This window comes from Cornus florida, unplaced genomic scaffold, assembly GCF_030987335.1.
Source record: "Cornus florida cultivar Cherokee Brave unplaced genomic scaffold, ASM3098733v1 CherokeeBrave_3.0.0_Hap2_Chr06, whole genome shotgun sequence".
Taxonomy (NCBI): domain Eukaryota; kingdom Viridiplantae; phylum Streptophyta; class Magnoliopsida; order Cornales; family Cornaceae; genus Cornus; species Cornus florida.
In genome coordinates, this window is record NW_026775576.1 from 65,408,094 (window position 1) to 65,433,180 (window position 25,087).

Here is a 25,087-nt window from a genome sequence, read left to right on the forward strand (position 1 = left end):
TCACATTTGAACAACAAGGCACAAATCACAACATCTACACAATTAACCAACATAGAAGCTTGCTACACAAGTATCAAGATATAGATTCTCAAGGTTACCATCTTGAAATCTAACATGCAATAACAACTAAATATAACAATTTAGTACAATTAGAATTTCTAATACCATACATCAAGATATAGATTCTCTAAGTTATCAACTTGAAATCTAAAAATGTGAAAACAACTAAATATAACAATTTATTATGGATGTACTTAACAACATCAATCGCCAATAGCCAAAACCACAAGTCACAATTAAACATGATTGTCAACTTGGAATTGAATGTGAAATCAAAAAGTGAAAGACTTGGACATCACGTCTCGAATTTTCGCCGAGAACTAAATGGTTATTCCGGGCATTAACCCGCTGGGAAGACCACCCTAATGCACACTATCTCAATTGGGGAGAACTCATACCTCCCGCACTAGAGCCAAACTCTAGCCATGTCACTAATAACAATGTCCCAAGACTCCAAAATAATCAAATAAGTTCACAACTTATACGTAATTTATAAAATGCATGAAAATCATTTTCCATGCACAAGTAGGTTGAAACCACACAATCCATGCCTTAGACTTTCAATTCTAAAATGGCATATATAATGTCAATTACAAAGTGCACAATTCATTACACATGGCATCAATATATTCCAAAAAGAAAACATGTTCTCATGAATATAAATATAATAACAAAGTTGTCCAATGCTCAAAACACAACAAAGTGGATACATAACAAGTTCAAGTCCATGATTTGAATATAGAAACAACTTCTAAAATACCAATAGATTCATGGAGCCATTAGATAGAATTTAATTAAACAAAATAATCAAATTCTCTAGATTTCAAATCAAATTCGAATAAGTTCAAATTAATATATATTAAACAATATAGCATGCTCATTTCATATATCAAATCAAAAGTGTCAAATGAGCAAGATAGCATCATATAGAATTTAATTAATTTAAATTAATCAAATCTCTAAATTTCAAAAGTTATTCAAATGATCCCAAATTAATATATATCAAACACCAAATCATGGTCATACCATATCTCAAGTCTAAAATGAAATACAAGTAAAATACAATTTACTAGAATTTAAATCAAATTAAATCCATTTAATCTCTAAATTTGAAAACTCATCTAAATCATCCCAAATTAATATATATCAAAGATCAACTCATGGCCATGTCATTTACCAAGTCTAAAATAAGTTATATGCAAGATATGATAAATCACTAATTTCTCAAATTAATAAACGACATGCATACAACTTATATAAGCATCAATAGCATGCAAGAAATAAAAATATAATCCTATAACATCCCCTACCTCACTAGAGAAATGTCTCTCTAGAATCCAAGGCAAATCAACACAAAATGGTAAACCCTTCAAGGGTTATAAAGAGGAAGATGAAGGGAACAAAAAGTATTCCCAAGTTCAAGCTTGGAAATCAATGGAAGGCTCTCAAAAATTAAGGTCAAGACCTAAGGCTTCAAGCTCTATCCATGGAGGCTAGGATTTTTGGTGAGGAAGGAATGAAATAATATGAAAATGTGTGAGTGGAGGAAATAGAAATCCTCCACTCACTATGTGCTCTTATACCATGTCAACACACACATCTATGGTCAATTACACAAAAACCTTTCTTTAAAACCATAATCCCAAAGTGGTCCAAAAATAATTACAAAACTTAATTTGGTGTCTATACACTTGTCACAAATCCAATGCTCCATCCTAGGCTAAATCTCAAGCCTACACCTGTCAACCATCCAAGCTAATAAGTTCACCAATCCTAGGCCAACAAGTGGGTGAATCTCCACCCTCCATATGTCACCATCCAAGGCATCAAAGTGTTTCCACATAAATGCCAACAAGTGGACCAATGAGAGTGCGACACTTGTCACACTTTTCGAAAATTGCAAAAAGGTCATTTTCCAAAATATCTTCTAAATTAAATTGCAAAATAGTCCCTAAGACGAAAAATAATTACTTTACAATAATTACACAAAAATTCCAAAAGTTAGGAAAATTACAAAAAGGGTTATGCGTCTATACCCTTTACAAGAAAAGTAAACACTTAGCATGCTTTTCTACAAAAGTGAAAATACACATAGCATGGTATTTAAATATCGTGGATGCATGCAAAATCGGAATCAAATCCGAACTCGAAAAGTGAGGTTATGCTAACAAAGTGACAACCGAGAAAAAGACGAAAAGTGAATAGTGTCACAAAAGTGAAAATGACTCAGTTCTCAAAGAGAGTGATCAATCCAAGGAAAAGAGTTTCGGAAACCATCCCCGAGCACTCAAGATGACATTAAGTGGCGAGAAACCGAACTCAGAATGGAAAAGATCAACGGAAAAAAAATATCCGTGAAAATCTGAGAAAATGAAAGGAAAGAAAATGATCGGGTCATTACAACCTTCCCACCTAAAAAGGGATTTCGTCCCCAAAATCCAGCTCCAACAAAACAAAAGGCTGAACCAGGATAACTACGGAGTACATTTCCAAGTATCCCACATAACATGCTACAAAAGCAATCCCAGAACTGAAAGACAAAGTGCAAATCAACGTCATTCGCACCCACGTGCTCATGATAGGACAACCCCTCAAAAGAAAAGTGACCATACGGCCACGCCACAAGTTGAAACTCACATACAGAACCCAATGTCAAATAAAGGAACGGAAGACCACAACCGTAAGTATCCCTCTTGACGAACTATCATGCCGATCCAAAAACAACCACCAAAAGAACTCCAAAATAACCACGTATCAAATCCGGCTACCAAACAGAGACAACTTGGCAATACGAATAGTGACCAGAACCCGCCCATGACATACTCAAATGTGTGATAGCAATGACAGTGCCTAGTGCCCGCCCACACTTACTCGTCAGTAAGGTAGCATCGACGACAACTAGCACTCGCCTACAACACACAACTTTGTACGGTAGGATGACAGTATAAGGTACTAGTTCATTACCTGCCCCCCACTAGGTCTACCCATGAAACCTCTCGATACCAATGACATCAATATCGTAAATCATCATTACCAAAAGCAATCCGATAACCGGGCATTCCGCAAGAGTTGAGACATGATCCAAAGACGTCGACATCCCGGCCATTCTCAAAATATTGACAACAATATTATAGGTACCTTCCAGCTTAAGGTCTCAATCCTCAATACAACAAAACCAACATCTCCAATGTCTCAAAGTACTCTTATTAACAACATCAACCAAGAATCCAAAGCCTGACAAACAAATCAACACCACCAGGAATCAAAACAAACCTCACATAAGACATTTCATTGAAGTCCTTCATATCTCCCTGAAATAAATCAATTACAAGATCACACCGTAATCAAACATCAGATCCACATCCCTATCATGGATAATTAATCCTCGAAATTCAAGTCCACTAAGTGGCACACACATCGAAATACTGACAACTAAGGTCACAAAACAAATCTCTTAAAACTGTGCTTGGCATTACCAAGCTAAATCAAAATTCCTCAATTTCCATCGATCCATAAACAACTACTGGAACTACGATTCCTCAAAACCACGCCTAGTCCTAACTAGAACGGGAAAACTCCACAACTAAGCCATATCCAACAGCGATCCTCCAAAACTCCTCCTAAGAGCCAACCACATCTAGGTTTCCAAAGCTGAAACAAATCTCCAAAAGACATTCTCAAAAGAGCATCGAGCTCACCTTATGAATCAAACAAATCCTCAATGAAATGGACACAAGTCCTCGTAAAATGATCTCGCACCAATCCACTCACTTTGAGTACCACAACTACGTCAACAACCACAACAAAACTCCCTAAGGGAAGACACGAAGGAAAGGGAACCACCAGTCCTAAGAAGGACAACACCATGACTGAGTCTCTGAAACGAAAGACAACAAGGTCAAAGACTTCACCCCTTATATGAAAATAAGTCGATCAAAATCAACTAAATCCTCACTAAAGACTCAAGACAACAATGGTGATCCTCACGGACCAACCAAACCCAAAACCGTGCACAAGGCAACGAAGAGAAGAGACTCACTCCTTGTGAAGTCCCTTACTTGAACCAAGAAAGAGAAGAAACCCTATTCTCCCACAAATGTCAATACAAAAAACATGAAAAAGGAACAAAAGGGAGAACCGAATATGGAAGTCATGCATATGACAAGGAATGCAACTACCAAATAAATAAATCTACTCACATAGATAAAAATCAAGGATACATGCAGCACGTCTCCACGTAAGTACAATATCATATCATTAAGGCACAGTAACAACATGGCATCTCAAAGCATATAAAGAAGTTATGCTAATGCCACACAACAAGGAAACAAATGTGGATACACTTCCACCTACTTATGCATCATAACATCATAAATCATACTACTAACATCGTAGTAAATGAAACTACAGAAAACAAAATAAAGCAACAATGAACCCTATCAACATCGTGTCCTAGAGTGTTTAGATAAAAGGAAAGACCAGTCCTATCCATAAACTGACTCCAAAAACCAATGCGACAATAACCTGTCCCAAAACAAACGTGAGCCCTTACCACAATGGTAAGACTCTAACAATCCAACTCCGAATCTAGATGTGACACTATAAATGACACTAACAATGCAATGCTCTCACCAACCCAAAACATCGATCAATCGACTCGATCCCAAGAGCATCATCACATAAAGAGAACTCAAACAAAATGGCTACTTTAGCCATACAATCAGACAACCGAATCAATCTCCAAAATCGTCCTCAAAATGATCATCAATCACCGTCTCAACACCAAACGCTCAAAACAAAACTCACACCATCGCCAACCAAAAGGACTACGCTTATTGAAACAAAATCGACACTGATTCCATCCGAACTGCGTTTGTAGCTAGCCAGTACGGTAGCATGACAGTGCCATGCACCCACCCACAAATGTACCCGCCCATAAAAATTGTAATCCCAGAGGAATTATCCCGAACAACCAAGGGTCCTAAGAGGTCCATAACCTCATCATGGCCCAAAACCAACAAATCCAACACTATGGCAACGCTAAATGACTCACCTCATGAGAGCCTAAACAAAAGGTGTCTCACCACCTACCTTAAAGCCAATGCCAGGTCGACAACAACCTATATTACCACGAGACTGTGACTTCAATCACCATCAACCTCAACTCGTGCCTTAATGACCAATCCCGTGTTATACAGAATATGCAATACAGTTATGCATATACAAATCTAATCTAACATACATCATATGTCATGCTCTTTACAATGGAATCCAAGCAAGCTATATAGTTAGCATACCACATATAGCACATAAGCACACAAACATGTTATCATGAAGCATATAAGCACATAGAGCATGGCAACATAAGCATGATATGCACCCAAAACCCGTCATCCAAGGTATTCAAACCTAGGAACTCTGATACCACCTGTAACGACCCTGAATTTTTCAACCCAGTGTGTCATGTGTGACTCGAAACGGATCCAAAATGCGGAAGCAAAAGAAGAAAGGTGACCTGTAGAGATGTACGTCATCCCTAAGGCACCAAAATGACTCCATATGAAGCTATGGAACTCAAATGAGCCAAACAATGAAACAAGAATGCCAAACCCGAAAAGAAATGAACCAAGGGCAAAATGGTCATTTCACACTAAAATGGGTGCCACCATGCATACCATTGGAAAGAAAACAAAAAATTAACTAGAATAGACTCAAGAATCGCATGATTCGGAGTCCGAACAACAAAGATATTAAGTCTGAAGTCGAAGGAAGGGAAACCCTATCCCGGTTCGAACCAAAAACAGACACTACCTTACTAAAACTTGATTATCTAGAGTTACAAGGAGAATCTGAAGTTCTAATTGGTACCATTGGAAAGCTTATTTTGACACGATCAATTTAGACTCAAGAACGGACCAATTCAGAGTTAAAACGAAGAAGATATGATAATTTGAAGTCAGAGGTACAGTGTTGAACCAAGACACAAACACACACACACATGAACAGTACCATAAGCGCTCGTCCAAGGGCTTGGAGCGCTCGTAATTAGCCCCGAGAGTTCTGTCTGAAATTGGAGTGCTCGTACGCCCCTTGGAGCGCTCGTGTTGCTGTAGGCTACACCTGAAATGCTAACTTGAAATGCAATTTTGAGGACTTTCTGGGCCTTTTTGAAAAAAACACAAAGAAGAAACCCCCCTCAAAATCATGTTTTCTAGCCAACCATGCCAAAAGAAAATTTCATTTTTCATGCGAAAATTCCAAAATGCCTTTATGCACTAATTTTGCAAAAGAAAATGCAAAATGAGCCCATAGGAGGCTCATTTCATCAAGGAAGGAGTTTTTCCCGGAAATGACCATGTACACAGACGTAACTTACCTATTAGGATGCGTTATAATAATCCATGGCTTAAAAATACCGCCGATGCAAAATCCGACCCCCAAACGGCCAAAAAGTCAAAAATGAACTTGAAATGAAAATTTTGAAATCCAAAATTAACAAATGATTAGAAATTACCGTTTGGCCCTTGGCCACACTTCATACATGATTAATGAATACTAATGAATGAATCTTATACACAATGCACACTCCGATACAAAATAATATACTAAAATGTAAAATTTTCATATATTCTCATTAAAGGGAAAATTTAACATCCATGACATATATGTGATTTCAAAAGAAGTTTGGCCCTTGGCCTCATGTCATATACATAAAATGAGAATCAAAAAGTGTGCTTAGGCACACACTACAAGTTTAGAATTAAATATACACATTTGACAAATAAGGTTACAAATGGCATTCCAAGCCAACCTTCACATAGATGGAAACCTCCAAGTCCACAAACCATCCAAGCATAATGAGAGTCTCAACTTTAATTCAAGTACCTGAAAAATGTCCCCACAACGTGGGTGAGTAACATAAAACTACTCGAAGGAGATGAGCATGCATCGACCTAACTTTTTACAATTTTATCACCTTAAGGTGAAACATGTTAAAGGGGCTCATGCCACCTAACGTCTATGTCAAAGTGTGACCTAGGGAGCATCCTAAGCTACCTAAGATTATTTCTAACACAAATCATATCATTCGTGCAATTCAAGTAACATGGGAGCATGCTATACAAAGCAACAAGATGTATATTCTCAAGGTCACTAAATTGAAATCTAAAATGCTAAAACAACTATAGTGGATCATGCCACCTAAAGGCAATCTTCCAAATGAATATATAGGATCATTCCAAAGTCACATTTAAACAACAAGACACAAATCACAATATCTACGCAATTAACCAACATAGAGGCATACTACACAAGTATCAAGATATAGATTCTCAAGGTTACCATCTTCAAACTAAAATGTAATAACTACTAAATATAACAATTTAGTATAATTAGAATTTCTAATACCACACATCAAGACATAGATTCTCTTAGCTATCAACTTGAAATCTAAAAATGTGAAAACAACTAAATATAACAATTTAGTATGGATGTACTTAACAACATCAATCGCCAATAGCCAAAACCACAAGTCACAATTAAGCATGATTGTCAACTTGGAATTGAATGCGAAATCAAATAGTGGAAGACTTGGACATCACGTCTCGGATTTCCGCCGAGAACTAAATGGTTATTCCGGGCATTAACCCGCTGGGAAGACCACCCTAGTGCACACTATCTCAATTGGGGAGAACTCATACCTCCCGCACTAGAGTTAAACTCTAGCCATGTCACTTGTAACAATGTCCCAAAACTCCAAAATAATCAAATAAGTTCACAACTTATACGTAATTTATATAATGCACGAAAACCACCTTCCATGCACAAGTAGGTTGAAACCACACAATCCATGCCTAAGAGTTTCAATTCTAAAATGGTATATATAATGTCAATTACAAAGTGTGCAATTCATTACACATGGCATCAATATATTTCATAAAGAAAACATGTTCTCATGAATATAAATATAACGACAAAGTTGTCCAATGCTCAAAACACAACAAAGTGAATACATAACAAGTTCAAGTCCATGATTTGAATATAGAAACAACTTCTAAAATACCAATAGATCCATGGAGCCATTAGATAGAATTTAATTAAACAAGATAATCAAATTCTCTAGATTTCAAATCAAATTCGAATAATCTCAAATTAATATATGTTAAACAATATAGCATGCTCATTTCATAGATCAAATCAAAAGTGTCAAATGAGCAAGATAGCATCATATAGAATTTAATTAATTTAAATTAATTAAATCTCTAAATTTCAAAAGTTATTCAAATGATCCCAAATTAATATATATCAAGCACCAAATCATGGTCATACCATATCTCAAGTCTAAAATGAAACACAAGTAAAATACAATTTACTAGAATTTAAATTAAATTAATTCCATTTAATCTCTAGATTTGAAAACTCATCTAAATCATCCCAAATTAATATATATCAAAGATTAACTCATGGCCATGCCATTTACCAAGTCTAAAATGAGTTATATGCAAGATATAATAAATCACTAATTTCTCAAATTAATAAAAGACATGCATACAACTTATATAAGCATCAATAGTATGCAAGAAACAAAAATATAACCCTATAACATCCCCTGCCTCACTAGAGAAGTGTCTCTCTAGAATCCAAGGCAAATCAACACAAAATGGTAAACCCTTCAAGGGTTATGAAGAGGAAGATGAGGGGAACAAAAAGTATTCCCAAGTTCAAGCTTGAAAATCAATGGAAGGCTCTCAAAAATTAAGGTCAAGATCTAAGGCTTCAAGCTCCATCCATGAAGGCTAGGGTTTTTGGTGAGGAAGGAATGAAATAATGTGAAAATGTGTGAGTGGAGGAAATAGAAATCCTCCACTCACTATGTGCTCTTACACCATGTCAACACACACATCTATGGTCAATTACACAAAAACTCTTCTTTATAACCATAATCCCAAAGTGGTCCAAAAATAATTACAAGACTTAATTTGGTGCCTACACTTGTCATAAATCCAACGCTCCATCCTAGGCTAAATTTCAAGCCTACAGTCAACCATCCAAGCCAGCAAGTGCACCAATCCTAGGCCAACAAGTGGGTGAATCTCCACCCTCCACATGTCACCATCCAAGGCATCAAAGTGTTTCCACACAAATGCCAACAAGTGGACTAATGAGAGTGTGACACTTGTCACACTTTCCGGAAATTGCAAAAAGGTCATTTTCTAAAATATCTTCTAAATTAAATTGCAAAATGGTTCCTAAGACGAAAAATAATTACTTTACAATAATTACACAAAAACCCCAAAAGTTAGGAAAATTACAAAAAGGGTTATGCGTCTATACCCTTTACAAGAAAAGTAAACACTTAACATGCTTTTCTACAAAAGTGAAAATATACATAGCATGGAATTTAAATATCGTGGATACATGCAGAATCGGAATCAAATCTGAACTCGAAAAGTGAGGTTATGCTAACAAAGTGACAACCGAGAAAAAGACGAAAAGTGAAAATGACTCGGTTCTCAAAGAAAGTCGTCAATCTAAGGAAAAGAGTCTCGGAAACCATCCCCGAGCACTCAAGATGACATTAAGTGGCGAGAAACCGAACTCAGAATGGAAAATATCAACGGAAAAAAAATATCCGTGAAAATCTGAGAAAAGGAAAGGAAAGAAAATGACCGGGTCATTACAGATTGTTACTAAAACCCATATTTCTTGTAGTGGAATGATAAACACCACGAACCAAGCCTTCGCACCTGTAACAAAACCCCCAGTAGCTTCGGGGTGAGTAAACAAGTTTACTCGTAGAGAATGAGCATGTATCGACTCGATTTCTTTCAGATTTTTAGATTAACATGATACAATTCAAAAGGGTCATGCCACCTAACGTCTATGTCAAGATGAGACTCAGGGAGCATCCTAAGTTACCTTAGAGCATTTCTAGTATAAATCACATCATTCTTGCAATTTAAACAATATAGAAGCACATAGTGTAATGCAACAAGATATAGGTATCCAAAGTTATCAACTTTTAACCTAGAATGCAATAAGTGCTGAAACGGTTCATGCCACTTAGAATCTAAGTCAAGATGCTTATATAGGATCATTCTTAAGTCATATCAACATGAAGCAACATGAGTAACGATATCTATGAAATGGAACAAAGTTAGGATAATACAAATAACACAAGTTTACAATTTAACATGAATCATATTATCAATGTAATCGAACAAGATTGGAATAATCCAATTAACACGACAAGAAAGATACTTAAATATGAATTAACAAGAATTACATTATCAATGCAATTAACATGATTGGAGCATTCTAACTAACACGATAGGAGTAATACATGTAATCAAGAACAAGACATAATATCTATGCAATAAACAAGATTGGTGTATTTCACATAACACGATAACTTTTAAATCTTCAAGGAATAGCAACTTGAAATTTAAAGAGTGAAATCAACCAATGTTGAAACTCGGATATCGCCCGGATTAAAATCGTACTCTTGGGATCACTTTAGGGCTACTAACCCATGGGTACCTTCCCTTAGTGCATACTATAGTTATAGAGGGACAATCCCCTGTACTAGAACCAAGTCCTAGCCTTGTCAATTCTTAATTGATATCCCAAGTCCTAAAATCAGTAAGTTGTGCAAGTCAAGATTGTATCAAAATACAAGAAATACATTAACCATGTTTAATGCACAACCAAGATTTTGGAACACACAAGTCATTCCCTAAATTCTTAATTAGGATGGCATGTGAAATGTTAAGAATTCAGAGTGTGCATGTATATAGACTAGAACCAAGATATATAGCACAAGAAATCTATTGAAGTAAATATACCACGAGTATAAGATACATACTTCAATTACTTACTAAACAACACATGTGTAATTAAACCATTCCAAGACAAATGTGTATGTTCATTAAGTATATTAATGAAACCTAGATACAGGAAGTCTAGATACATGATATCAAGGCATGACAATCTCGAGGGAGGCATAAAAGGGAATTTAATCTACCTAAGGGATTAAATTATCAAGGTTACAAGGCAAGTCCAAATGTTCTACGAACAAGATATGTCAATGATCATGTGGAGGACAAGTTCATTTCATACATGACACAACCATGTGAATTTAGTTCCATACAAGGAAAATAATTAAATGTAAGACTCAAAGCTTATCCAATTATTCTCAATGTGATACACGTGAAGGAACTTGTCAAGGAAATCATTAATACAAGTTAGAAACTTAATCAAGTGCATAAAATCATTGAATGGATTTTAATTAATTCCTTTAATTAAAATTTCTAGATTTTGAAACTCATCCAAATGTTCTCAAATTAATATATGTTATACAACATATCAAGACTTGATTTAAAAACATGATACAAGTGAATTACATGCAAGATACGGCCATGAGTATTAAACTTTAATACTAGAAAAATATTAAATGAAAGGTTTCAAAACCTAATCAAATATTCTCGATTTAATATATGTGAAACTATATGGCATGCACACCAATAATATCAAGTCGGAAATCCAATGAAATGAATAGTACACTTGGAATAAATTACTTAATCAATTAATTAAATATTCTCTAGACTTTAAAACATCTCCGATTACTCTCAAATTCACCTATGTTGAAGAGCATGCTAGGGCCTAATATAATATGACAACACATGTCAATTTCAAGCTAGATAAGGCCACATGAATTAAATATTTATTCAAGATAAATATTAAATAAAATCTTCGTTACTTGTCCAAATGCTCTAAATTTAATATATGTCAATGATCATGTCAAGGGGTAATTTAATATCATGTCACATGTTTAAACCAAGTTATGAGTAACTGGGAAAATTAAATCTTACACAAAGAAATAATTAATTAAAGTTTCTAGATTTGATACAAAGACATGTAAACAAGTTATATAAGCATCAAAAGCATGCGATACATCAAGAATAATAAACTATAACACCCCCTACCTCCATTTGAGATGAAATCTCAAATCCCCACTGAAAGAAAAATGCTCCGAATCAGACGATACTCCTAGCTTATGTCGAGGACAACGAGAGGAACATTAAACACCAAGGAGGTACCATGAAAATCCAAACTTGAACTTGAAACCCGAACTGAAAAATGGTCAGAAATGGATTCTAATAAGGGGGAAAGACGCGCGTCGCCAAGGCGAGCATTAAACACTAAGGTACTATGGTATTTCACTCGAGGGAAGTGGCCGAAAAAGAAGAAAGAAGGGTGGCAGCCATGGCTGCCATGGAGGGCTGGCCAAGAGAGGGGAGAGAGAGAGTGAAATCTAATTTTTTGTTCTTAAGTCCCCTATTTATAGAAAAACCCTAAAAGTGGCCCAAAAGGGCTCCGCCGGGTCTGAAAAAGTGAAATTTGAGCAAACGCGCTCAAACGGTGAAACTCCGTGAATAAAAAAGATTCAAAATAAGAAAACATGAACAACGGAAGAAACTGCGTTGAAAACTGAGTCCCAAGCAGAGAGATATACCCCAAACAAGTTTGACGGCAACTGGGTCCAAAAACCCTGAAATTGGAGAAAAATGACCAGAAAGAAATTCTAAGAGTCCATGATTCGACGAAAAGTGGAAATGAATCCCGTACGAGGATCTAGGCTTAAAACAAGTATTTTGCAATAACTTTCGTTAATTGCACAATGGCCTCTACAAAAAGGGTTAACTGCAAAACTGCCCCAGAATGAAAATATCTTTTATTTTCTTAGATACCCCTGAAATAAAATATCTTCAAAAGATATTTATGAAAAACATCCCAAGAAAAGAAAAAGATTCTGAAGAACTATGCATTCATGCCCCTATGGACGCCGGGAGCAATCAGAGTACTTTTCTACAAAAGTAAAGATATGTATTTCATGGAAATCACTTCGAATGAAGATACGTGAAGTGAAAAACTAACTTCGAGCATGAGAAGTGAGGTTGTGCTAAAAAGTGACAAACGGAGAAAAGACGAAATAGGGACAGGGACGAAATAGGGAAAAGAATGAAAAGTGAATAATGTCGAAAAACGAAAAATGTGAAAATGACTCGGTCCTCAAAGGAAGTTGTTAATCCGAACAAATGAGTCTTAGAAACCATTTCCGAGCACTCGAGGCGACACTATAAGATAAGAAACTGAACTTAAAAAGAAAATTAAACGAGAAAAAAATTTATCTGTAAAATTTCGGAAAAAGGAAAGGAAGGTAAATGACTAGGTCATTACATGAAAGATCTAGGTCTTTTGAGATATTTTCTTGGAATCAAAGTATCTCGATCTAATAAAGGAATCTTTCTATCTCAAAGAAATATGTCTTAGATCTATTATAAGAGACTGATATGACAGCATGTCAACCAGCTGAGACACCAGTAGAAGAAAGACTGAAGTTATGTATTGAGTGCAACAAGTACCTGCTAATAAAGAAAGATACCAAAGACTTGTAGGGAGATTGATGTACTTAGCACACACGAGACTGGATTTGGCTTATGCATTGAGCATTGTTAGCCAGTTTATGCATGATCCTGGAGAGCAACATATGGATACAGTTATGCGCATTTTAAGATAATTGAAATCTACTCCTGGAAAAGGAATTTTGTTCACTAAAAATGCTGATTATCAAAACATAACTGCATATACTGATGCTGACTGGGCTGGAGCTATAGATGATGGGTGATCTACTTTTGGTTACTTTACTTTTGTATGAGGTAATCTTGTTACATGGAGAAGCAAGAAACAAAATGTTGTTGCTCGCTCGAGTGCAGAAGTTGAATTTTAAGGTATGGTGCTTGCATTTTGTGAAACATTGTGGTTAAGATTTCTATTGCGGGATTTGGGTTATCTACCTGGGCAACCTATTCGAATATATTATGACAATAAAGCAGCATGTGATATTACCCATAATCTAGTTCAATATGATCGTACGAAGCATGTTGAAATAGATAGATTCTTCATTAAGGAGAAGTTGGATGGGAAAATTATAGAGTTGTTTAAGATTCGATCTGAAAATCAACTAGCCGACATTCTCATCAAAGCAGTCTTAAATCAAGTATTTTCAAAAATTTTAGACGAGTTGGGCATGTGTGACATCTATGCACCAATTTAAGGGGGAGTGTTGAGATTTTATCTCTTATAGTACAAGTATAGGATTGAATTATTTACTCCTTGATTTAGGACTAATTGGTATGTAATTAGTTACCTATTTTAGCTAATTATATTCTATAAATTGGATGTAATACTCATCAATGAATGATCGAATATAATTTTTAATTCTCATATTCTTTCTCTGAATTTAAAGAACTTCTACTCACGCAATTCAATGTCAGGGACGTAGTTATGTTGTTCCGCTCAATATTATTAGTGTTGACCCTTCTATTTCTACTTTTAGGTGAATTTTTGTTCTGTATGTATGCCAATTGGTCTTTGAATTCCTTGAATTTTTGGATATGAATCCCTTAATTTAGCTATATGATTTGTACATATACTTTAATATATTATCATGTTGTAAATGAAACAACGCACAAGAGAGAATTTATAATTTTTCATTATATTAGGGTACGATTTTCTTTACCATCAATTGCTATCGTTCTTTAATTTTTATTTTATTTTTTAGTTTTTGCCTAGATCTCATTATACATTTCTCTCTACCTTTCTCCAATCTTCCATAACTCTGTAGTGCCGATATATAAACAGTGCTTATTTCATTTACTCGTATAAATCACTCTCTATATGTACCCTGAAATTTAACCGATGAAATGAAGGACTTAATGTTATTAATTTCCATTTAAATAATCTGGCCAATTTATTTAATGCTAGTGTCAAAAAATGAGTTTCAATTTGTGGTTCCATCTTTTCAGTGATATACACGCAACTGCTTAACGTTGTAATCGAGATTAGCTATTAGTTAAAGACACAATTATTCAATATTCAGTACTAGAAATCGGAATCAAATTTTGTTTACAATCACTCATTGTCTGAAAGCTTATTTCTAATAAATTGATTTACACATTTTTTTTTTTTTTTTTAAAAAAAAAAAACACACATGGACGACTTCTGAGAATTGGAGCCCTTTAAGCCCATATAATAATTGAAGCTTAAATTGATTCTTAAAAGGACAGGAATGAAAATGGTGTAATTTATGGTTCTCTTGCACTTTTAGTAAATGCCAGCAACTTTGTTTTTCTGAATATTTTTCAGTAGATGAGTTAAGTTTTATAAGACCTAGATAAATCTCAATCCCAAAACTACTATTCCAATACATGAATGGACGAATGGTAAATATTTTGTGGACCCACACAGCAGTTAGTAAAGAGTAAGAACACTCCTAAAGACAAATATGAGTTAATGTTCGCGTTTGTGGAGTTGTGTGTGTGACATGCGGCTGATTCATTCTGTTTTAATGCTGTTTAAAGTGCTATCTTGTTTTCTTGAAAGCTATGAAGGATACTTTTACGAATGAGCGGATACAGACATTAGTCGGATAATTGTCAAACACATCTTTGATGATACTTTATATACGTATACAAAAATAAAAATAAATTTTTATTATTTTGAATACTTTTTCGATATTTTCAGACACTTCTTTTTCTTGTAAACTTAAAACGATACTTTCACATATTTCTAACACTACTTTACCCGATAATCCTAAACATGCTATGAACACATTCTAAACACATGAAGGAGCATAATATAAGAATTTTTAGTGGGAAGAAATTATTATAAAGAATTGTTCTTGACCGAATCTCATCATTACTTCCTTATTGAAATTGGGTATCCTCCATGATTGTTCATCATCAAGAAAGATTCTAAGTGAGTGAAATCTCTAGCCTTCGTACTTCCGTCCCCTTCCAAGACCACCAGACTGAAATTGTTTCCGTAGCGTGACACGTGGCTTGAGTTAGCCTGCACTCTATAATATATGTGGTAATTTTTTAAATTTTTTTCATATATATAAAAAAAAAATTATACAATGTTCCCCTAAATTTTGTGGTTACTAAAATTATCTCTTTATTTTTTCTTCCTCAATTGAAACTTTTTAACTTTTTCTTTTTAAAGTTCTCTCATTTTTCTTTTTCTACTTCTACTTTTAAAATTCTTCTTTTTTTTAACATGCAAATAACTTCAATTTTTTTATAAGAAAAACTAACATTATATACATGTCATCAGAAACAAAGCATTAAATAATATCTGATTATTTAATATACAAACTCTTAGTATAAAAATACTAAATGAATTACAGTTTTATAATAATATTATTCAATATATGTATATAATTTATAAGTAAGAATTCATATTTATATATAACGGTGTTCAAGTCGTATTCGTATTCTATTTTTTTAAAATTTGCCATCTTGACATGTCATTTTGTATTGTATTCCATGTACATGCTACATAATTGATAACACCTTACCAATCTCGTTCCTCACTCAAAAAAAATAAATAAATAAATAAAAATTACCAATTCTAAATTTGAAAGATAGAAGACATATAAACTAGTTTAAAACAATTATATATTTATTGAACAACAATATTATTAATCTATAATTAAGTTAAATATTATTTTTAGTTAATTTTTTCTTTTTTATCTCACTATTGTTCATAGTCCCGCGGAAACAATTTTCTAAACTATTGTCACTGGGAGTCGTGGAGTACTTGTTAAGAAAACTTGAAATTCACAAAGTCGTCTGGATGAAAAGTTCAAATCACAAAGCCCCCGGAATTAATTTTATATTCTCTATCACATTACATGGATGGTACTTGCGCCAATTGACCAGTTCTCCTGGATTAATTATTTAAGACTAAATTGTACACACACTAATTCAACTTAATTAAAGGTTATGGATTCTTTTTGTTGATTTTTCATCCTACTATAATTTATTGGTGAAGGTCAGTCACTGAATGAACACACACACACTCTCTCTCTCTCTCTCTCTCTCTCTCTCTTCGTAGACTTGTGTTCAAACCCGCGTGGTATAGAAGAATATGAGTTCCAGAGATTCATGGGAAACGTATTCTATTCATACTATTCTAGAAGTCATATTTTTTTTTTTTTTTTTCCTGAATAGAAGTCATATTTCTATAATGCAAGATTTTTTTTTTTTTAAATCAATGATAAATGATACATATATATTGAAAAGAAATTAAGAAAAAAAAAATCAGATATATACTATGAAATGAGAGACGAATTTCATAAAATATATATGCAATTTTTAAAATTTCACTAACACTCCTTCAAGTTTGATTAAATATTACATTAAAATATCTTTCGAAAATTAATAATATCACTAACTCACATTACAAACAGGGGCAGACCCAAAACTTTAGATAAGGGGGTAAGACTAAAATTTTGTAATAATTTCAAGGGGCATTAATAATATTTTATGAGTATATATTGAAAAAATAAAAAATAAAAATTGGCCCCCTCAATTGCACATCGGTCCGTTCGTTTTTCATTCACATCTTAAAAGTTATTTTTTAGATATGTCATACCACTTTTTACATATAAAAATACATTGTTACCCCCTTTGATTTTGCAAAATCCCCTTTTAACCCTAAAAAATTATTTAAAAGACCAAAATACTCATGCATTTTCCCAAATTAATTCATCTATATAGAGAGAGAGAGAATAAGATAAAGCTTCCTTATTTTCTCTTTTTATTCGCTCCTGTCCATGGCATCAAATCTAAAATCCGTGTTGTTCCTAACTTTCCCAAGCCAAATATGTGTATATATATATATATATTCGTTTAATCTCACAAATGAACCTTATTTGTTTGTGTTTAATTATTAACCGGTTCAAATTAATCACTTAATAGTGTTTCTTATTAATTGCCTAATAACAGGGATTATTTTTGAAGACATCATGGCGCTCTTACTCGACCCAAAGGCTTTCAAAGGCATCATCGACTTGTTCGTTCATCATTGAAATTAGTGATTCAAGATTATCAATCAAAAAAAAAAAAAAAACTTTGCAACATCTTTATTGAAATCAATGATTCAAGATTATCCAAAATGAATAATTGACGATTGTAGAGTACCGATTGATGCGATCAAAGCACATCAAATTACAAGTATAGCAATTGAATTGATTCAAGATTAGTATATCTAAGAGAGAGAAAACCCTACAAAAATGAATAAGTAAATTAACGCAATTGCTATGTGAAAATGAGATTTGTGAGGGACGCATTGAGACATTGGAGTTGAGATTGGTGTTAGCAATAGTAGTACCTCTTGTGTTTGAAACGATGAGAAGATGGTTCAACATTATAGGTTTGCCCTTAATTTTAGGAGTGAATTAGGATTGAGATCATCGAATCCATGTTGGAGCTTTCTCCCTCTCTCTACCAAATTGTCAACCAATAGTAGATGGAATTAGTCGACGGTTGCTCAACCATTGGTCCAGCGATCATAACAGCTACTGGGTTGCAATCGTGACCAACACCTAATATCAATCTCTACAACAATCCATTCCTCGGTGGCGAAAAGTGGGGGTAAAAGCAACCAAGGGTCGCGCTATAGATAGCATTGCCTGTTGTTGAAGGTTGATGAACAACGACCTATGCTCCTGTTTCAGAAAAGCAACCAAGTTTGGTTGCTGCTTTTGGGTCAGCGTGAGAATGGCGGCAACTTGCTCGCCGCCTTCTGCAGGTTGCCATCAGCAACAATTTGTTGGGGATAATTAATTCCTTCCAACCCACTCAATGGTCGGTTTTTGTTGAAAGTTAAATTTCCCATTAATCACACACAGCGGAAGCATCATCACATCACATCACATCAACACAAGCATATATGGAGATAACAATCATACATATCCACGCACAACACAATATTTTACATGGTTCATCCAACTCTAGGAATCAAGGAAGAAAATATATAACCACATGTCAAAACCTCACTCACCCTCTCATTATCTCTTTTGATGTTACATGTATACACTCAGGAATTACATATACTCTCTATTCTCCTCACAACACTCACCCTTAAACTCCTTACATCTTTTCTCTCTTCTCTCTCTCTCTCTCTAAACTTCTCATATCCAATTCTATTTATAGAGTCTTTAAAATCAATTCCTTGTTAGACAAATATTCCTCAATTTTCCTACAAGAAATTACCATAATGATCAAAACTCTAAAATAAAAACATAATTGGATACAATTTCCTACACAAATTTTAGCTTTCCAAAACGAAAAATGAAACTTATTTTCTGCACACGAATTTTGAGCCACAAACCCAACAGTCTCCACCTTGGCTCCAAATTCAATCTTCACGTGCTTCTCCATAGCTCCACCTCGAACAAAGATCTCTTCATAACTCCACCTCAATTAAAGATTTTTCCACCTCGAACAAAAGCACTATAATGAACTTGAGAAACACTCTAACACAGTCTTTCTATCCTACATCTTTCGCAAGGTCAGTGACCTTTCTCTTTCTTCCTTCCAGTCCTCTAGCAAGTCCCTCCTCCTCTTCCTCACCTGCTCCATACTCTCCGGCACAACTCCTCAAAACCACCATCACCCGTATTCTCCAGCAAAGTTGGTAAGAGTGAAAAAGACATGAATGGGAGTATTAATTAGGGGTATAATGGTACTTTAAGTAATCTGATATTTTAGAATAAATGAAATTAAAAAATTAAGAGTAAAGTTATATTTGTCCCGCTTTTTATGAGATCGTGACAGAAAAGTAAAAATAAACATAAGTTATAGTTATTTTTAAAAAATATTTGAGTGTGGTATTTTACCAAAAATATATTACTAAAATTAGTTCAAAATAATAATAATAATAATAAAAAAAAAAGATAGAGTTGGTAACGGGTTTATGACGATCACAATTAAATGATGAGCATTAATTTCTCTAATATTTAGAGGAAAAGAAAATTCTCTAATAAAAATACGAAATGATTGTTTTGATTGGTTAGACAGGGAATATACTCGTGGGATACCCCTGTTTTTTTCAAAATATTCTGAAACCATTTCTGAATATACCATATAATGGTAATTTTAATTTTCCAAATTAAATGAAGCGAGACCCAATCTTTATTCGGCTAATTTCCACATGTCGAGCGACTTTTGAAGCCGTGTGGAATAAGTCTTATGCTGGGACCATAGGCCGATATTTCACCTCACATCTCTTTCTAACAGTCTTTTATACATGTATATAATTATATTATATATTAGGAACAACGGTATCCATCCGGTACAGATTATGAGTTTAAAGCCAATAATGACTTTCCTACTCCTCATCTCCAACTTGAATATTGCTACTTTTAGACCCACCTGTTTGTTTTTTCATGTATTCATCTCCATCCTTCTTTTTCTTTCTCATGGATTCACTGCTGAAGCTGACAAAGTAATCATACAAATCGGTGCCATCATTGATGTTGATTCTCGTTTCGGCAAAGAACAAAAGATGGCCATGAAAATTGCACTTCACAACTTCAACAAGAAGTCCAAACTTCACAAGCTCTCTCTTCATTTTAGAAATTCTGGCAGTGACGACCCCATCCGATCAGCTCTTGCTGGTTAGTAATTAGTTATTTTCTTTGCTTTTTCTGAAATTCTCTCTGCCAATCAAGTCATCGTACATGAACATATGCATAGATTTGTATATATGTAGTTATGTACATGTGTCTGGAATGGTATATATAATATATATGTAAGTAGCTTAATTCATGAATATGTAGACTCACATGAAAGTATATATCTAATTAATATTATTTCTTAGTTAGATTTATTTTTTCGCTTCAAGAAGCAGTTTCCTAGTATATAATTGAATGTAATAAGGGAGTGTATTTATATAAATTAATGTTTACGGGGTTTGTGAATTTTTGCTACAGCTGAAGAGCTGATTAAGGAGAAACAAGTCCAAGTGATTATGGGCATGGATACATGGGAGGAAGCTGCTTTAGTGGCAGACATCGGATCCCAAGCTCAAGTCCCGGTTCTTTCATTTGTAACCGCTCCATTTACACCAGCATTGGTGCGGCTTGGATGGCCTTTCTTGGTGCAAATGGTTACAGATGGCTCCGAACAAATGAATTGCGTTGCAGCTGTTGTTCAATCCTTCAATCGGCAAAGTGTTGTAGCCATCTACGAAGAAGACATCCACGGTGGTGATCCCGGGAAGCTAACCCTGTTATCCAAGGCCCTTAAAAATGTTGGCTCGGATATAGACTATCATCTGGTGCTTCCACCATTTTCTGATCTATCAAATCCTCAGCAGTCCATAAATAAGGAGCTGTCTAAGTTAGAAAACACCACAAGATCTAGGGTGTTTATTTTTCTACATTCATCATTACCGCTGACAGATCTTTTGTTCAGTGAAGCGAAGAAGATGAGCTTTATGCGAAAAGACTCGGTGTGGATAATTGCAGACACCACCAGAAGCCTTCTGAATTCTGTCAGCCGTCCTGTTGTCTCTGCCATGGAAGGTACTCTTGGAATCAAACCCTACTATTCTGAAAATAGCAGTTCTTTCAAACACTTTCATGAGCAGTTTCAGCAAAATTTCCAATTAGATTATCCTGAGGAAGATAACACTGAGCCTGGAATTCATGCGCTTCGAGCTTATGATAGCATTATGACTATTACACAGGCGATAGTGAAATCAGCTGGTAAAATGAATTCCTCAAAAATGTTGGAAAATATTTTATCAAGCAACTTCGCAGGTTTAAGTGGAGAATTGCGATTTCAAGAGGGAAGACTTTCAAGCTCCCAAAAATTTAGTATAGTGAACATTGGCAATCAGGAAAACAATAACCTTGGCTTTTGGTCATCAGAGTTAGGGTTCTTAGATAGCCCTAGTACCATGAAAAATTTGGCTGGTTTCGCGGAGGTGTTAAGGCCTGGGGACCCAAAGCGAATCCTGAGAGAAGGGGGGAATGCAAGACCAATGAATATTGCAGTTCCTGGTATAGTCCCTTTTAAGGAATTTCTCAGCCAAGATGAGAAGAGATTTACTGGTTTTTGTATCAGTGTTTATGAGGAGGTGAAAAGGATTTTGGAGGACGATCATATTTGTGATTTACCGTCTACTACTAAATTTCACCCGTTCAATGGAAGCTATAATGATTTGGTTGAATCGGTTCATAACAAGGTAATCACACATCACCTGATCTCTTGATCATTTTCAAACATCTGTCAATTTAATTAAATAGTTAGCCATTTATTTGTTCTAACCTGACCATCCAAATGTGACTTTGTTGGGGTGATGAGAAATCGTTATTTGATTTTGAATTAATGTATTACAACGTATCTGGATGAAAGATTAAAAAAAATAAAACAAAGAAATGGTCTCTTTTTTTTTTTTTTTTTTTTTTTTTTAATTCAAAATTTTTTCCTGCCCTTCCAACTATATATATATGTTGCTGATATGTTGGTTTTCTACTTGTCGATAAAAATTGATGGAAGACTTATGATGCTGCTGTTGGTGACATAACGATAACAACTAAGCGTTGGGACCTAGTTGAATTTACAGTACCTTTTATCGAGTCAGGTTTGCTTATAGTGGTTCCAGTTAAGCGGACTTCCAAAGCATGGTTGTTTCTGAAGCCTTTCACCATGAAAATGTGGGTGGCGACGGGGGCAATCTTCTGCTACACAATGTTCATAGTTTGGTTCTTGGAGCAACGTTCCAATCCAGAATTTAGCGGCCCATGGAAGGAACAACTTGGCAATGTACTTTGGTTCACCTTCTCTACTCTGTTCTTTGCTCACAGTAAGTATTTTATTTATGCTTAGATTTGGAGGCAAGCTAAGTTTTTAATTTTTTTCAATTTAGGTAAATTCTCTCGCACACACTTAAATGCTAACTAGGAGTCTTTTTGGAGGCAAGGTTATGAGGACCTATTTGTACTAAATTAATGCTTTCCTTTATATATATATTTTTACATATTTTAAATTAAAATGAACACATGTCGATCACTCTATAATATGCCACATAGGTGGTTAGAAGTATTATTATTATTTAATAACTAAGAACATAAATATCCAATAGCATGCCCTGATTTGGAGAGATTTCAAAGAAAATAGACTTCATGATTAGCCCAATTAGGAGGTAAAATACTTACAAATATAATTGCATATACGCAAAGAAATGAAATCCCAATAATTTTCTACTTTTATGTATATATGAATAAACCTTTATTTTTGATTTTGAAGGGGAGAAGATTAAAAGCAACTATAGTCGTACTGTGATCGTGGTGTGGCTTTTTGTGGTGTTGATCTTAATAGAAAGCTACGCTGCCAGCCTCACTTCAATGCTCACCTTCTCAAGACTCCAGTCACCTGTGAGAGATATCGAGTGGATAAAGACAACAAATGCAACAGTGGGGTGCGATGGTGCTGCATTTGTTAGGAAGTACTTGGAGGAGGCTGAGCATTTTGAACCAGGGAACATCATCGACATCGGCAGCGAAAGCGAGTTCCAGACTGCATTCAAGAATGGCAGGATTCAAGCAGCAGTTCTTGAAGTTCCTCATGCCAAAGTTTTTGTCAAAAAACACTGCAAGCAGTACGCGTATGGCGATGGATCATTCACCAGAAGATTTGGAGGATTAGGCTTCGTGAGTAGTAGTGAATGGAACTCTTTCCACTCATTTCATTCTCTAATATCTCCAAGTTTTTTGCTACAAAAAAAAAAAAAAAATACTTCAGACAATTTTTTTTAATTTTTTTTAGCTATGCATATATAGAGAGAGAGAGAGAGAGAGAGAGAGAGAGAGTGACAATTCCGATAATACATTTGGGATTACTGATTGTAATTAAATTATTGTTCATGCTTTCTGTGCAGGTCTTTCAAAAAGGTTCCACATTAGCTGCTAATGTTTCTAAAGCCATTCTTAAACTATCAGAAAATGGGAAGATAAAAGAATTAGAGAGACAGTTGTTTAGTCCCTCCTCGGAGTGTTTGAGGTCCCAAACTATCGAAGAAAATGATAGCATGACCATTGAGGACTTCTTGGGCCTCTATGTAATCTACGCAGCCACTTCCACCATTTGCTTTCTACTATATTTATTGAAAAGGAAATTTGGGCGAACGATAATTCTAGATAGTGCTCCAACTTCTGCTAATCAGATTTAAATGATTCAAACACCTAATTCATATTGGTCAAGTAGAAAATAGAAAGGAAAAAAAAACACTAGTATAGCGATTTCTTTTGTATAATTGTATAAATGGTTCTTATTTCATTTATAAATGATCACTTTCTATAATTAATTGCTGAAATTTATTAACCCATGGAACGAACTATTGGTCTTATGTTATTTCCATTTAAATAATCTTGCCGACTTATTTAATTAATGTGTTTCAATCTGCATTCCTGGAGACTTGGTCCAACAAGTTTCTTTTTTAATACTTCTTTTAAGGAAAAGTAGATTTTGATGACCAATTAAAATTTTAAAATTTTACTTTACAATGATCTTAAACTCACAAGAAAACAAAAATGTAACCAAACTTAAAAATTAATTGTCATTGCTCATGGGTGACCAATTGAGGGTAATTTGATATAAAAATAAATAAATAAAATAAAAACTTGTTTTTAGATTGTTACATATAGAATTTGATTTCAGATATGAATCCATTTAATTTAGGGATTTGATTTGTACATTTAGTTTTATATATTATTATGTTGTAAATGAAAAAACGTAAGAGAGAGTTCACAACTTTTATGGTATCAATGTGCAGTTTCTCAATTATGTTGAGAATGATTATCCTCCATATTTTCTTACATCATTCTGATAATTCCGGTAATGTTCTTATGTCCAATTTCCTTGCTAGTGATAATTATGTCTTGGCACCGTGTAATGTTAAGTGGGGTGCCATGGTCATATAAATTTGTCAGGTAATATGTACTTGGCGGATGTATCCACTAAAAAAAATAGTTTTTTAGAACGTCCTTTTTATCACAATTTTAAAATAATCTTGGTAAAAGATACTTCTTATCACGATTTTAAAATAATCGTGGTATTTTAAAATAATTGTAGTAAAAAATATATATTTTATCACAATTATTTTAAAACCG

At 34.4% G+C, this 25,087-nt stretch overlaps 1 protein-coding gene across 2 annotated transcripts; it reads left to right on the plus strand.

Annotated features, from left to right (window-relative positions):
- Positions 1–20,278: 20,278 nt before the first annotated feature.
- LOC132311775 (glutamate receptor 2.7-like) lies at positions 20,279–24,201 on the plus strand. 2 transcript variants are annotated; one of them, XM_059809867.1, is made up of 4 exons: positions 20,279–20,587; positions 20,903–22,161; positions 22,476–22,782; positions 23,226–24,201. In XM_059809867.1, exons 1-4 carry the CDS (start codon positions 20,290–20,292, stop codon positions 23,732–23,734), a joined length of 2,373 nt encoding a protein of 790 aa, XP_059665850.1. In that variant the 5' UTR covers positions 20,279–20,289; the 3' UTR covers positions 23,735–24,201. The 2 variants fall into 2 exon arrangements, with proteins under 2 accessions (XP_059665850.1, XP_059665851.1); XM_059809868.1 differs by having other exon boundaries at positions 23,298–24,201.
- The last annotated feature ends 886 nt before the right edge of the window (positions 24,202–25,087 follow it).

Coding starts and splice junctions, on each gene's coding strand:
- LOC132311775 (XM_059809867.1), top strand. CDS start 20,290: ATGACTTTCCTACTCCTCATCTCCAACTTGAATATTGCTACTTTTAGA. Junction 20,588..20,902: donor CATCCGATCAGCTCTTGCTG/GTTAGTAATTAG, acceptor TTTTTGCTACAG/CTGAAGAGCTGATTAAGGAG. Junction 22,783..23,225: donor TACTCTGTTCTTTGCTCACA/GTAAGTATTTTA, acceptor TTGATTTTGAAG/GGGAGAAGATTAAAAGCAAC.